Source organism: Urocampus carinirostris, chromosome 8 (genome assembly GCF_059441175.1).
Source record: "Urocampus carinirostris isolate Australia breed hairy pipefish chromosome 8, RoL_Ucar_1.0, whole genome shotgun sequence".
Lineage (NCBI taxonomy): Eukaryota > Metazoa > Chordata > Actinopteri > Syngnathiformes > Syngnathidae > Urocampus > Urocampus carinirostris.
The window spans coordinates 24,425,635-24,438,713 of NC_142356.1; the positions used below are offsets into that span (position 1 = coordinate 24,425,635).

The 13,079-nt window shown below is 40.7% G+C and overlaps 2 protein-coding genes across 2 annotated transcripts; both read left to right on the plus strand.

The window, feature by feature from the left end:
* Window positions 1-266: 266 nt before the first annotated feature.
* lap3 (leucine aminopeptidase 3) lies at window positions 267-6,779 on the plus strand. The gene is made up of 12 exons (XM_088343117.1): window positions 267-471; window positions 577-692; window positions 807-861; window positions 940-1,205; window positions 1,354-1,518; window positions 2,272-2,430; window positions 2,494-2,618; window positions 3,077-3,165; window positions 3,259-3,361; window positions 6,219-6,298; window positions 6,371-6,483; window positions 6,561-6,779. Exons 1-12 carry the CDS (start codon window positions 376-378, stop codon window positions 6,745-6,747), a joined length of 1,554 nt encoding a protein of 517 aa, XP_088199243.1. The 5' UTR covers window positions 267-375; the 3' UTR covers window positions 6,748-6,779.
* Window positions 6,780-8,373: 1,594 nt separating this feature from the next.
* Window positions 8,374-12,820, plus strand: med28 (mediator complex subunit 28). Its single transcript, XM_088343119.1, has 4 exons — window positions 8,374-8,564; window positions 8,732-8,798; window positions 8,893-9,005; window positions 11,743-12,820. Exons 1-4 carry the CDS (start codon window positions 8,409-8,411, stop codon window positions 11,944-11,946), a joined length of 540 nt encoding a protein of 179 aa, XP_088199245.1. The 5' UTR covers window positions 8,374-8,408; the 3' UTR covers window positions 11,947-12,820.
* The last annotated feature ends 259 nt before the right edge of the window (window positions 12,821-13,079 follow it).

The following is a 13,079-nucleotide window of genomic DNA, read 5'->3' on the forward strand; positions in this document are numbered from 1 at the left end:
GGGGATGGGCTCCAGCGCACAACATGACCCCATTGAGGATAAGCGGCGCAGAAAATCGATTGATGGATGGATAAACAAAAAGCTTCTGGGTAATGAAATGACCCACTGAAATTTAGTCGGATGTGAGTTTTTTCTGTAATAATAAATATTCCTTATTAAACAACATTTTTTTCATGAAAAACATATACGCCTTTTAAAAGTTATTTTTTATCAGGTTCTTAAACAACTTTTGGGTGGGTGACGGAGTCGCGTCTTGATGACGTAATTAAACAAGCGCCTTCGTCTGTGTTTTACGGCTCATGTCTGCGACCTTTAGCTCCACACACTTTTATAATTTTGTACTTTGATCCCACACATGATATCGAGATATCAAATATGTTCCTTGCGAGGAGAGTCACTGCGCTGACACTCTCACGGACTAACGGCTGTCGGACATTTTGCGTCTCGAAAAGTCTCCAGATGGAAAGAAAAGTGAGCCACAGAAGTCTTGAATAATCAAAAACATATTTTTATATGCGGTCTCCTCTTTGTGGAACACAAGCTTTTAATCGAATACATATTTTTTGCTCCGTGCAGGGTTTGGTGCTGGGAGTTTTCGAAAAGAAAGGAGAGAATGACAGTCTTCATTTGACCAAGGCTGCAGAAGGTTTTGATCGTCAAGTGTCTGGGAAACTGTCGGAACTACTGAAAATGTAAACGTTTTTTTTATACAAGCAAATATTATTCACACTCAGGAAAGCCAAGATCTCTCCGCCGGTACAATAAAACAACGGTTGGATTAATAATAACACAAGATGTCTTTGCAGTTCTGGCCCGTCTCTTAAGAAAGGCAAAGCCAGAGTATTTTATGGCGTCCACAAGGTAAGTAATTACATGTAAAATATATATTGTCATATAACAACAATGAAAGTAATATTTATTTTTCTGATTGTCATCCAGGACTTCCCGTGTGTTGCTGTGGTCGGTCTGGATGATCTCACGGCAGGGGTGTGTGGGGCAGAAAACTGGGACTCCAGCAAGGAGAACGTCCGCCAGGCTGTGTCAGCCGGCTGCAGGGTTCTTCAGGACCAGGAAGTAACTCATGTGCAAGTGGACGACTGCGGGGACCCTCAGGCAGCGGCAGAAGGGGCCTTACTGGGCCTATTTGAGTATGACCAGCTGAAATCCAAGAAAAAGCCCAAAGTGACTGTGCAGCCACATGCTAGGTACAACCACAGGTGTATTTTATCTAGTTTCAAAACAACTGCAGAGGCCGAGGCCACTAAGACATTTTATAATCTGAGTGGTAATTAACTGCATAGAGTACAGACATCTAAAATGTATCTGTGTGTGTGTTTGCATGGTCGCATCAAGTGTTGAAGTGGCAGCGTGGGAGAAAGGAGTGCTGTACGCTGAAGGCCAAAACCTTGCCCGTCTTCTTATGGAAGCCCCAGCAAATTGCATCACTCCCACCGCTTTTGCTAACACCATTGAAGAGCGGCTTGCCCAATATGGCAATCGGGTCATAGTCCATAGGAGGTAATATTTGTTTCTCTTTATCAGATAACAATGTAGACCGAATTTTTTATCAACATTCTATTTACAATTAGTAGCAGGAAAACAAATTTTAAAGTATCGGCGTTCGCTCAGGAAACACCACAAGAAGTGGTTTCCCGACGACCCAGGCAGTAAAGAAATCTGTGAACCAAGATGTTTGGGATTTGCAAATAATTGTTTAAATTTGTAATGCATATGGACTACGTTTTATTATTTGTAATAATTGCCTTTAGATTGTACAAAAAGGAGGAAATACATTTTCAATGCTTGAGCACAAAATGCCACTAACAGACTGCCCAAGGATTTCATGTGTAAATGTTTAAAGATCCGCTGAACATATGTATAAAATTGCGTTACATCATTTTTACTGTAAAAAACGACTGCTAATTTTTGTCTTTCGCCATGTCCTCTAAGCCTAATGCATATAATAAACTGCCCCCTAGTAGCCAATGTATGCATATCAGAATAAGCCACACGAAATAGTGACCAGGATAACTATTAAACTTTATTGTTTTCATTGAGGTCTTTAAAGAAGATAGCTAATTTTCCCAGTTTTAAAACTTTGCTTCCTATTTTGTATTTTTACAATTAATTTCTGGGAAAAGAATAATATTTGTGGCCGTCGTGGCTCAGTTATAAATTGCCTTTACTCCTTGGATTGTTGAAGCCTATTCAAACGTAATTAATTATTTATGCATTTTAAAAGAGTTTTGTGTTTACATTTTCTGCCCTCAGAGACCAGGCATGGATCAAGGAGCAAGAAATGGGTGCGTTTCTCAGCGTGTCCAAAGGCTCAGAAGAGCCCCCTGTCTTCCTGGAGCTGCATTATAATGGCTCCTCCGACAGTTCCCAAGCACCACTGCTTCTGGTCGGCAAGGGCATCACCTTTGATAGGTAGACCACATGACAAAGGAACCATGACAAGTTACGCATTATTAAACGTTCGCCTTCTTGTAGTGGCGGAATTTCACTGAAGCCTTCTGCGTCCATGGATATGATGCGAGCAGATATGGGAGGAGCAGCCACCGTGTGCTCCACTGTTGTCACGGCCGCGGCCCTTAAGCTGCCCATCAACATCATTGGTGAGCCTCACTGGCTCGGCCTATCATTATTCCACCTTTCATCTATTGACAATTAAAAACTGTCTAAGGCTATTTAAGTAATTTATTATTCATTCATTCATTATCTGTACCGTTTATCCTCAGGAGGGTCGCGGGGAGCAATTTATTAATGTATACATTATTTTGTTGATTAGTTGTAATCAGTAAAAAAAAACAGACAAGATTTGCTTCCTTAAAATGAAAAACAAATTTGAAGTCCATAAAATATACAAATATAAGATGTTGTTTTCAGTCACTGGTTTGGTCTATTGCAGTTTTCAGAACGTCAGCAAAAATGTCAATATGTACAACTTGAAAGTACACATTGGCATTTGCAAACATCTTATTTTGAAAGAATGTGAATAATGAGTGTATAATTTAATAGTAACATTTTGTGCAAACTGTTAAAGGCTGAAATGAAATCCTTTTTTCTCTCCTAGGTTTGGCTCCGCTGTGCGAGAATATGCCAAGCGGCAAGGCCACCAAACCAGGTGATGTTGTCACAGCAAAGAACGGGAAAACTATCCAGGTGACTGGGCATTTTGAAATGTCATTTAGATGTTTTTGATATGAATGGTAAACGGTCACTGTCAAACGCTTATCCGCTTCGCTGTATGCACAGGTGGACAACACTGATGCTGAAGGACGGCTTATCCTTGCAGATGCACTCTGCTATGCACATACCTTCAACCCCAGAGCGGTTGTCAACGTTGCGACTCTAACTGGTGAGATTCTAAGGCTCTTAACACCATCACATTGAAAGTTAGACTGGGCAATGTAGCCTCAACTCAGTCATGATAAATAAGGCAGTTTTATTTAAATAATGATAAGTACCACGTAACTGTTCAAATAGAGTAGCCCCTTTACATACGAGATGAATCGTTCCTGGATGGAGCTTACATCTGGAATTTCTCGTATCTCAGAAAAATTTACCCCATAAAAAACAACCGGAAACCAATTAATCCGTTCTTGGCCTCTCATAATCATCCAGGTTAATCCTAAATAGCTATAGAACACCTTTTCTTGATCACTAAAACACATTCAATAAGTAATCGAACATTAAAAATTAGTAGTATGGTAAATTAGATTGTAATAACAGAAAATAACTCAAGTTTATGATGAGAACTTATCATGGAGGAATTTGGCTGTTGTAATGGGATAGGTGTCTTTTTTTTTACCCAAAGAGCAATTAAAGCAAAAATATATACACGTTTTTTGGGGGGGATTGAGAGCGACATACCATATATTTTACGACAAAAAACAACAAAACTGATAAACCTGCTCTCCAGACCAAACCTAATTTTTCATCACACTTTATCAAATCTATGTAATAATTATAATGTCAGAGCCTGCGTCTCATATTAATAATATACCACTTAAAATTTGTCTGTTACAAAAGAGTGTTGAAGATCATTTTGACTCTCAGTTTTGTCCTAAAGAATGGTTTCAAAATAATGTGCAAGAAAAGTTATTTCACAAAATTGTCAAATTACTGCAAACGAGAAGGATATTGTCGTATTTACCTTCGCCGCAGACTTCACTGAGCGAGAGAAAGAAGGGAGTGGCTTGCGCTGTGTGCAGAGATCCGCCCACCTCTACCGCTCACCCAATAGATCATACAGCACTGTTTTCAGCCAATCAGAATGCGAGGCAGGCGACATCCTTGCCCCTTTTTATGTCACACACAATGCATGGCATGATAGCGGCCATCTCAACGTGCATTGGATCGATGGGAACCGAAAGAAATTATTTGTTCTGCAGTATGTGTTTTAGTTCTATTAAGCTGCTGTTAGGTCGGTTAGTTGTCAGTGAGAGAAGTTTGTAAGTTACTTCAACTGCTTTTCTTGCACTCTATTTGAGTATATCACTGCACCCTCATTAGCATATTACTAAAACGAATACAAGCGAAGGTGGCGTTTCGTAATTAAAAGTAAAACTTGTAAATCATGGGAGAGATAGGATGTGCAGTTCATGATCCGGTGTACAGAGGTTTGCGAGGCTCGTGATGTAGTTTTCATATGTTCCTCGCCAGAGACTAGGAACGGGTGGAGATTGCACTACTCGTTTAGTGAATTTGATGTGCTGGCTCACTATTTTGTCTATCCTGTATTTACCATTATCTTTCACAAATTTTAAATAATATCTGTTCAGTTGTACTGGGCTTCTGACCTCCTCATTGTTCTCCAGCATTTTGCATCCACTCTTAAAAGGGTATTAACATCTTTAGACACCTTTATGCCATACATATAACCCTTTATATAACAATTGAGGCCCTTTTCTACTGTTTTTTTGAGACAAGTATCCTTGAAAAGGAAGACATTATACGGCTAAATAGTCGCTCGCTGTTGTTTAGGCCACTCCATTTGCTTCGCGTGGGATCCATAACTATGGTAGGCGTGGCTCTGCGCTCTCTGTCAAATCTACATGTTTACAGTTCGTTTGCTGGTTTAATAAGCTTCCATTTAAAGGATTTCGAGGTAAGTTAGTGTGACAATCTGACAATCTGTCTGAACTGTAGTTGAAAAAGTGCCTTATATATACTGGACTAAACCATTAAACTCTCAGTGCTTCGGCTTTGCATGTACCAAATTCATATCCAATCCGTCAACGTTGCATCGCAAACGACATATGCCCTGCAGTCAAATTTGATCTCCGAGCTATATGTACTCATGAAAAGAGCCATATATGCAGGGATCAGAATTTTCCGCGGATCCGCGGATTTCCGCTGTTTTTGAACCCCAAAGGCATTCCGACTTTTTCACTTTTTCTCTTGCGTAGCAAACAAATTCAAAATCCGACTGTCTCACTCTTTCCTTTATTGCTCTGGCGCACCCTGGCGGCCGTTAGAAAAATTGGCCGCATTGTTGCACAAGCTGCAGGGACTGAACTGCATTTGAACTTATCTTGCAGTATTTACAAAAAATCAGTTATGTGGGCAAATTATTTTAATTTTCTAAAAATGTTACTTAAATGTTAAATATAAGCATGGTTTTGGACAAGTAAATTGCCTAAAACCCAGGTTTTTTTGGGGGGAGGGTGGCGGTGTGGGGGGCTCCGCCCTGGTTTATTCCTGGACGCTGGCTATTTCAGCTGAAAATGGAAATCTCCATTCTGATCCCTGTATATGGCTCACGAACCATAGGTTCCCGACTCCTGCGATAGGAGGTGTATGCAGGGTGGTAGAGTGATAGAGAGAGAGAGAGGGGTGCTGGAGGAGTTAGGGTGCCCCAAAAAAGTACTTGGGATAAGGTCTGTATGGTGGAAAACGCACTTGTTAACTGAGACGAGCTGATGCTGGTGGTGAGCGGTTTGAAGCAATTGGCCCTCTGGTGGTAGCGTCTAGAAATTATTGGGTAAGGTTTTTATCATAAGATATCTCCTATCCAATTTCTAGTAACTAGAGTAAGTAGTATGTACAGTATAAGTATTAAACATTAACTAGAACACTGTCACGTAGAGGCTGTGGTGGCTTGCGTATGTGATGTAGGCATTAGCGGCTAGAATCTGTGTCTGACATGCTAATATTAGTGACTGGCAACCGCGTTCATGACGCTATCATTAACTGTTAATTTATTTGCGAAGGCGCCATGGATGTTGCGCTGGGCTCGGCAGCATCAGGGGTCTTCACCAACTCAGATTGGCTGTGGGAGCAGCTGCAGAAGGTCCAACACACAGCTACACTGATGCACAATTTTAAGTTCTGATGATACTAAAAGAACCTGCTGTCTACGTAGGCCAGTATCGTGACAGGCGATCGAGTGTGGCGAATGCCTTTGTACCAACATTACACCAAACAGGTCACAGACTGCCAGCTAGCTGACCTCAACAACATCGGCAAGTACAGCAGGTGCGTACCTCGCCGGTCGCCAGCTGTGCATCATGGGCTGAAGGCTCCCAAACAACGTCTGATTTGGTTCCTTGCAGGTCGGGCGGGGCTTGCACAGCAGCAGCATTCCTGAGGGAATTTGTCACTTCGCCCCATTGGGCTCATCTGGATATCGCAGGGGTGATGAGCAACAAGGACGAAATCCCGTACCTGAAGAAGGGCATGTCGGGAAGGCCCACGCGCACCCTGGTGGAGTTTGCAGCATCACTGGCGCACAATAAATAAACACCTTTTCAATTAAAGTACAAATAACTGAATTTGATTAATTGATTTTGTTATTTTTATTAAATATTGATTATTTTCCTTCTTGAAAAAAATGCAGTTTTCTCTTTAAATTGGTTTCGAAATATTTGCAAATTAATCACCAATTAAGTGTTCGCCAGCCATCAATGTCAAATCTTAATTATTTGTGTTTATGGACAAAAATGTCATCTTCATAAGAATCGGACTTGAATTGAGCAACTTAAAATGTGTTTACAGTGCATGCACTTACTTTGATATAATAATGGTACAACATAATGATATGCATGATTAGCTTCATTCTCGGAATAGGGGAATTTTAAAAACTTCCAAAAATATTTTTGACAAAATTAAACGATGGTAGACACTCAAAATTAGGAGAGAAGCCATCAATGTTTCTTGAACTTGCAAGGAGGACAGGAAAAGTAGCCTTCAAATAAGAAAGTTCAACCAGTTATCAAAGCCCTCCCCTGAGCCCTTTTTATTACATATTCTTGGCAACAAAAGCACAACCGCCTTAAAGGTTGTGGTTATTAAAGAACAGCAACATGATTGGCCGATAGCAACAATGATGCAATAGTCAAAACAACAAACAACAGTGCACAAGAATAGTCAAAATAACAAACTGGAAATCTTCTTTGTTGGTGTCAAACATTATAAACAGAATAAACTTTTAAAATGCAAGTGTTTCCTATTTGGTTTTAACTTACACCACGGTGTTTTTTAGACACGTTTGGGATTTAGTAAATGTGTTTACATTTAATGATTAAGTAATGCTATAATTATTTATTTATTAACTGATAAGGCATTGGGTGTGCTGAACGGAGTGTTCAAATATAGAGATCTGCGAATGGATGAAAGCGAAAATAGTATAAAGGTTTGGTGGTACCAACAGACATGTGGGGTAAATGAGTGTAATAGTTTAAATGTATTTGAAATGAGATGTTTACATAATATAAATGGAGTGACACAACTGGATAGGTTAAGAAATGAAGTAAGTAGAAGAACAGGTGTTGTGAGAGAGCCTGCCCAGAGGGTTGAAAATGTTCTGAGATGGTTTGGCATATGGAAAGAATGGATGGAAGTCTGACTAAAAGAGTGTGTAGTACAGAAGTGGTGGGAAATAGAAGAAAGGAAGGTACAAATATGGTTGGATGGATGGGGTGAAACGTGCTCTGGATGTTAGGTGGGTTAATTCCATTGATGCAATAGTGTGTGCAAGAAATAGATGTGAATGACGAAAAATAGTTAAGTCAACTCATGCTTATGAATGACTGATAACAACGCATATGATGCGGAGGGGGTAAACCAGTGTATGGTTTCGTGCCTTGCTGCTGATGAAGGAAGGGTTGGATGGCACAGCAACTCACCTCTTGCGCTGTGGGCTTAATGTTCTGTGTCACTTTGGGAAGAGAGAGGAGGAATAGATAGATAGATGGATAGATAGATGACAAATACATGGTGAAGCTCCATAGTTCTTATTTATTTTAAAGTTTTTTTTAATCCTCAACTGCTCCTGCTACATACTCCGGTCCGGTAGGAGACGCTAAATATCTACGCTAGTATAGAACCAGAAGAACGTTTGCCAGAATCGTAACGTTCTTTGCGCATGCGTGTTGCGAGTCAGAAAAAAATCTTCACTGGCAATGGCGTCAATGAGCGGTATGTTCCCCGGACAGCAGCCTCCAAATGCGCATCCTCTCCCCGTCGCGGGTGTCCCGGGTCAGCCCGGTTTTCCCGTGCCGGGGAACCGCAGCCAGGGAAGCAATACGCTGGTTGACGAACTAGAAGCGTCGTTCGAGGTTGGGCACATTAAAAGAGCTAACTTGGTGTGTTAGCTGTGTTCACCGTACTGATTTATCTGTTTCATTATGCCAGGGTTGATGGTTTTCTTTAATTATTATTATTATTATTATTTTATTTTTGCTTTTGCAGCTTAGTCATATTTGTCACTTCATTTCATCTTCAGGCATGTTTTGCGTCTTTGGTAAGCCAAGACTACGTAAATGGAACTGACCAGGAGGAGATCCGAACTGGTCAGGAACTTAAAGTATTTTCATTTACAGCAACATTCTTGTGTTGCTGCCATCAAATCGAAAGTCAAATTGTTTATGGTGTTCCATCTATCAGGCGTGGACCAGTGCATACAAAAGTTTCTGGATGTGGCCCGGCAGACAGAGTGCTTCTTCCTGCAGAAGAGGCTTCAGCTGTCAGTGCAGAAACCAGAACAAGTGGTCAAAGAGGTATTTTAGTCTAATTAACCATTGACTTCAGATTTTAGGTCACCTTTATGAGCTGTAAATTATTTAAGGTGTATATTACATTGACCCCTCGCTACTTCGCGCTTCAGTTGTCGCTGGTTCACTCCTTCGCTGGAAAAAATGAATAAAATAAAAAGATCGGATAAAATCAACAACGAATGCTTCCTGCGCCATAGGGCCATCCAAGATTCAAGCCGATTGGCCATTAGATTAGAAAAATTAAATATAAAAAAAAAAAAAGAATGTTTCCCACACATACACCGCACTCGCAAAATCACTCGCTGTATCTGGTCACTGGCTCAAATGCGGCAATAATTGGGGGGAGAATTTGCAATGGCAGCCGAGAATCACGCCGAGCGGCCAGCAGCACCGCTTTACTTGAGATCTCCAATGTAGATTCACATCACAGCGTCTTTCATACTGTACTATGACCTGACACAGGCTCTGCGTTCCACTGCATCTTGCTAAAAGCAATTAGTGTCCCATGGTCTTCATCGTTCTGCAGAAGCTATGCATTTCTGTCTCTCTGGCTTGTTCTCAGTCAGCCAGTCAGTCAGTAGGGCTTTGATCAAATCGAACCCCAAAAAAAAACATCCAATCATTTAAAATAGTGTTTCAATTTGTTCTCTCTCTGTTGCTCGCTCGTGCTCTCACTCTCTTTCTCTCACGTTTATTAAGTCGGCTAGTCCACTCTTATAGTTATTAAATGTTCCAGTTACACTTGCGTGTATATGCACACAGGGAATCTAATTGCTTGTACACACGCATTTTCCCTCATTTGGGTTATTTTTATGATCCAAAGCCTTGTTGGACTTGTAGGACAGTGACGAATGATGCATTCAAAATCTTGCTTACTCAGTAAAAAAGCCTTGTGTATCGGTTAATTTCTCCGGAACATTTAAGTTTTATTTTCTGACCCCATGGTGAAAATGCTACTGTTGTAGACATTGATATACAGTGTAACTATGTTTTTATAAAACTATATTAAAAGCACATCTTGTAAGAAAAAGGAGTAGAAATGGAGCTCACTTTTGAAGCGCAAAGATAACAATTACGGTACTTTGTTGAATTTTGTGAGGGACATGGATTAAATGTTTTTTTTTTATTGGAGGTGAAATGTGGAAACGCGATGTTAATGTGAGTAATGATGTCACTCCCGCTTCACTGTTTTAATCTGAATATTCGCAAAAGCAATGTATATGACATATACTATATGGGGTTATTATTTTGTCTCTAGGCATGTAAGTTATTCATTCAGGTTACTCCAGATTTCCAGCATTCCTTTTCAATTGGATTACTGCCTGCATATAAACAGTCAGTGTATCTACTTGTTCTTCCGAGGCAATGTAGTGACCAGATTCCTGTGACGTAATTTTCTTAGGTGCATGCTCCCTTCTTGTTGTAGCTAACAGAAAAAAAAACATCCTCACGCCGTGCTGTGTGTAGTCAGATTGCTCGCCTTTGCAGTTAATTTGTTATTAAAAGCAAAATACAATCAAAGAATACTGTACATCTTTTTTCCATGCTTTTGCTCAAATCTTTGTTCAAGCACCATAGTCCGCAAGCTTTGAAAGAGGCAAGTTGATACGTAATAGGGAATCTACTTAAAAAATTATCCTCAGTAGGGTCGTGGGGGTGCTGGAGCCCATCCCAGCTATTTTCGAGCAGTGGGCAGGGGACACCCTGAACTGGTTGCCAGCCAGTCGCAGGGCACACAGGGACAGACAACTCACTCGCTAATTCACACCTAGGGACAATTTGGACCGGCCAATTAATCTAACATCCCTGTTTTTGGAATGTGGGAGGAAACTGGAGTGCCCGGGAGAAACCCACGCAAGCATGGGGAGAACATGCAAACTCCACACATGAGGTTTGATCTTATGACCTCAAAACTGTGCCGCACACGCGCTGACCACTTAAGCCCCTGTGCTCAATTTTTGTTTTGTTTCTCACCATTAAAAATGGCTTTGATCCTCACTAAAGGTAGCACTTAATGAGCTTGGCACCTAAAAGTAGACCAAATTATTAACTTCACGCCTTCGTTCTTGATTACTTGCATATTGTCTGCAGTAAGGCAAGTTTTGGGCCCGAACCTGACTCAGAATTCGTGCTTGGGGTGGGCAGGCTTCTCTCTTGCGTTTTTTTTTCCTTTTTTTATATTAGTGACGTGTTGATCGGCGATCAAAAACAGCTTGTCCTAATTGAAGGTCCGCCGTGTGCTCAGCTCGTCCTTAGAATCTCTGAACCTGCAAAGGGTAGCTAAGCCCCGGAGAGCGGCGATGTAATGGTGTACCGACTCACCGGGGCGCTGTCGACACTGCCAAAAAATAATCCGCTACACCATGGCGCTCTCGAGCGGCAAAGCGTCTGGAAAGATTTGCAATACAGTCCGCAAATTTATTGGCAGGTCCGAAGCTTCGAAAGATGTGTTGGTCCTCACTGCACAGTTAATGGATTAGCATTGCCCTCTTTTGCGCGTTGCTAGCGTCGAATAGCCCGATGGCTTCAATAGAAGTTTGAAAAGCTCTCAAGCAGCCGGGCCACGGGACTGGCGGATCGCCAGGCAGGGCGAGGAACGGAGGAAGGGGTGAGAGTAGAAGCGCCATCCTTGTCACAAATCTTATGTTCAATAAAGCAATCGGAAACCGACTCTGTGCTCACTGTTTTAGAGTAGCCACGCTGTCAGACAAAAAAAAATATCAATCTCTGTGATGTCCAGGATGTGTCGGAGTTGCGCAACGAGCTTCAGAGGAAAGAAATGCTGGTGCAGAAGCACTTGTCCAAGCTGCACCACTGGCAGCAAGTGCTGGAGGACGTCAGTTTACAGCACCGCAAGCCCAGTGACCTGCCTGCGCCTGGACCCCTGGCTTTCCTGGAGCAGGCCTCGGCCAATTTACCCCCTGCCCCTTTAAAGCCAAACTAATGTGGACTAATAATGAATTTTGTGGACTATTGCTTGCAAATTTCAAACCCAGATGCAGATTGATAATATGGTGGAGATTCACAGTACGTGATATTGCCAAATCAGGCAAGGTGATCACTGTTTCTGGTCATATTTTGGAGGAATATTATAGAAAAAGGTTCTTTTGTAGAAACATGTACGCCAGCTGACTTGTTTTTACAGTAACAGTTTGAATTTTGCTGGCTTCTAAGTTAATGTGCATTACAACAACTAACCAATATTGTGTGATGGTTTCACAACAATCTTTGGCCACATGCTGGTTCTTTGGGATCGGTGTTCACTGTAAATTTAACATTCAAATGTGATGCAAAATTAGTGTTTTTAATTCTAGTTCTCCAATTTACCGTCTGAATTCTCCCTTTGTAATTTGATACATTATTTCTATTTGAATATTAAGCCTTTTTTCCCTCCCCTCTCTGATATGACGCCTCAGATGCATTGATTTCACACCATGCCAGACTTGTTCTGGCCGTTTTCACAACGATCGCCTGTCCCAGTTATCACAGATGGATGACATGACAAAAAAAGAAACGAATGCTGTGATGAACCAATCCCTCGAATTTTTTTTTATTTTATTTTTTTTTATCAGCTGAAGTAGTTTATGTTGGTGTGTGCTGTAAAATAACTAGCTTAGGTTCAAGGTTGTGCAAATACCTTGACTGTTGGTTGAGTTTTCCAACTGTTAGATGTTACTGTTTTTCATTGATGATCATTGTAAGCTACCATTTGTGTATGGAGTGTCATTGCTTAAACTTGTGAATTAGATTTGTATATTTTCTTTGACAAATATATTTTCTTTAAATAATACTATATAAATTGGATATATTCCACCTCATCTGTTTTTTAACTTTTTATAATGCTCTAGCCTTTTTTAAATACATACAAACTTCTTTCATAAGTTAATTTCATAATGCACATTTTTGTGGTGATATTGCGATTTAAATCAAATTAACCAAAATGACTTTCTGATAACTATACCACTTATTTTTTTCTGCGTACTTATTGTGGCAAAAGTTATTTTTCTGATTCTTCTATAACTAGTTGATAAAGTAAATGATTTGTTATAACCTAAACCCTGTGATCCTTGCGTTAAT

Coding starts and splice junctions, on each gene's coding strand:
- lap3 (XM_088343117.1), top strand. CDS start 376: ATGTTCCTTGCGAGGAGAGTCACTGCGCTGACACTCTCACGGACTAAC. Junction 862..939: donor TATTTTATGGCGTCCACAAG/GTAAGTAATTAC, acceptor ATTGTCATCCAG/GACTTCCCGTGTGTTGCTGT. Junction 6,484..6,560: donor AACATCGGCAAGTACAGCAG/GTGCGTACCTCG, acceptor GGTTCCTTGCAG/GTCGGGCGGGGCTTGCACAG.
- med28 (XM_088343119.1), top strand. CDS start 8,409: ATGGCGTCAATGAGCGGTATGTTCCCCGGACAGCAGCCTCCAAATGCG. Junction 8,799..8,892: donor CCAGGAGGAGATCCGAACTG/GTCAGGAACTTA, acceptor TCCATCTATCAG/GCGTGGACCAGTGCATACAA. Junction 9,006..11,742: donor CAGAACAAGTGGTCAAAGAG/GTATTTTAGTCT, acceptor TGTGATGTCCAG/GATGTGTCGGAGTTGCGCAA.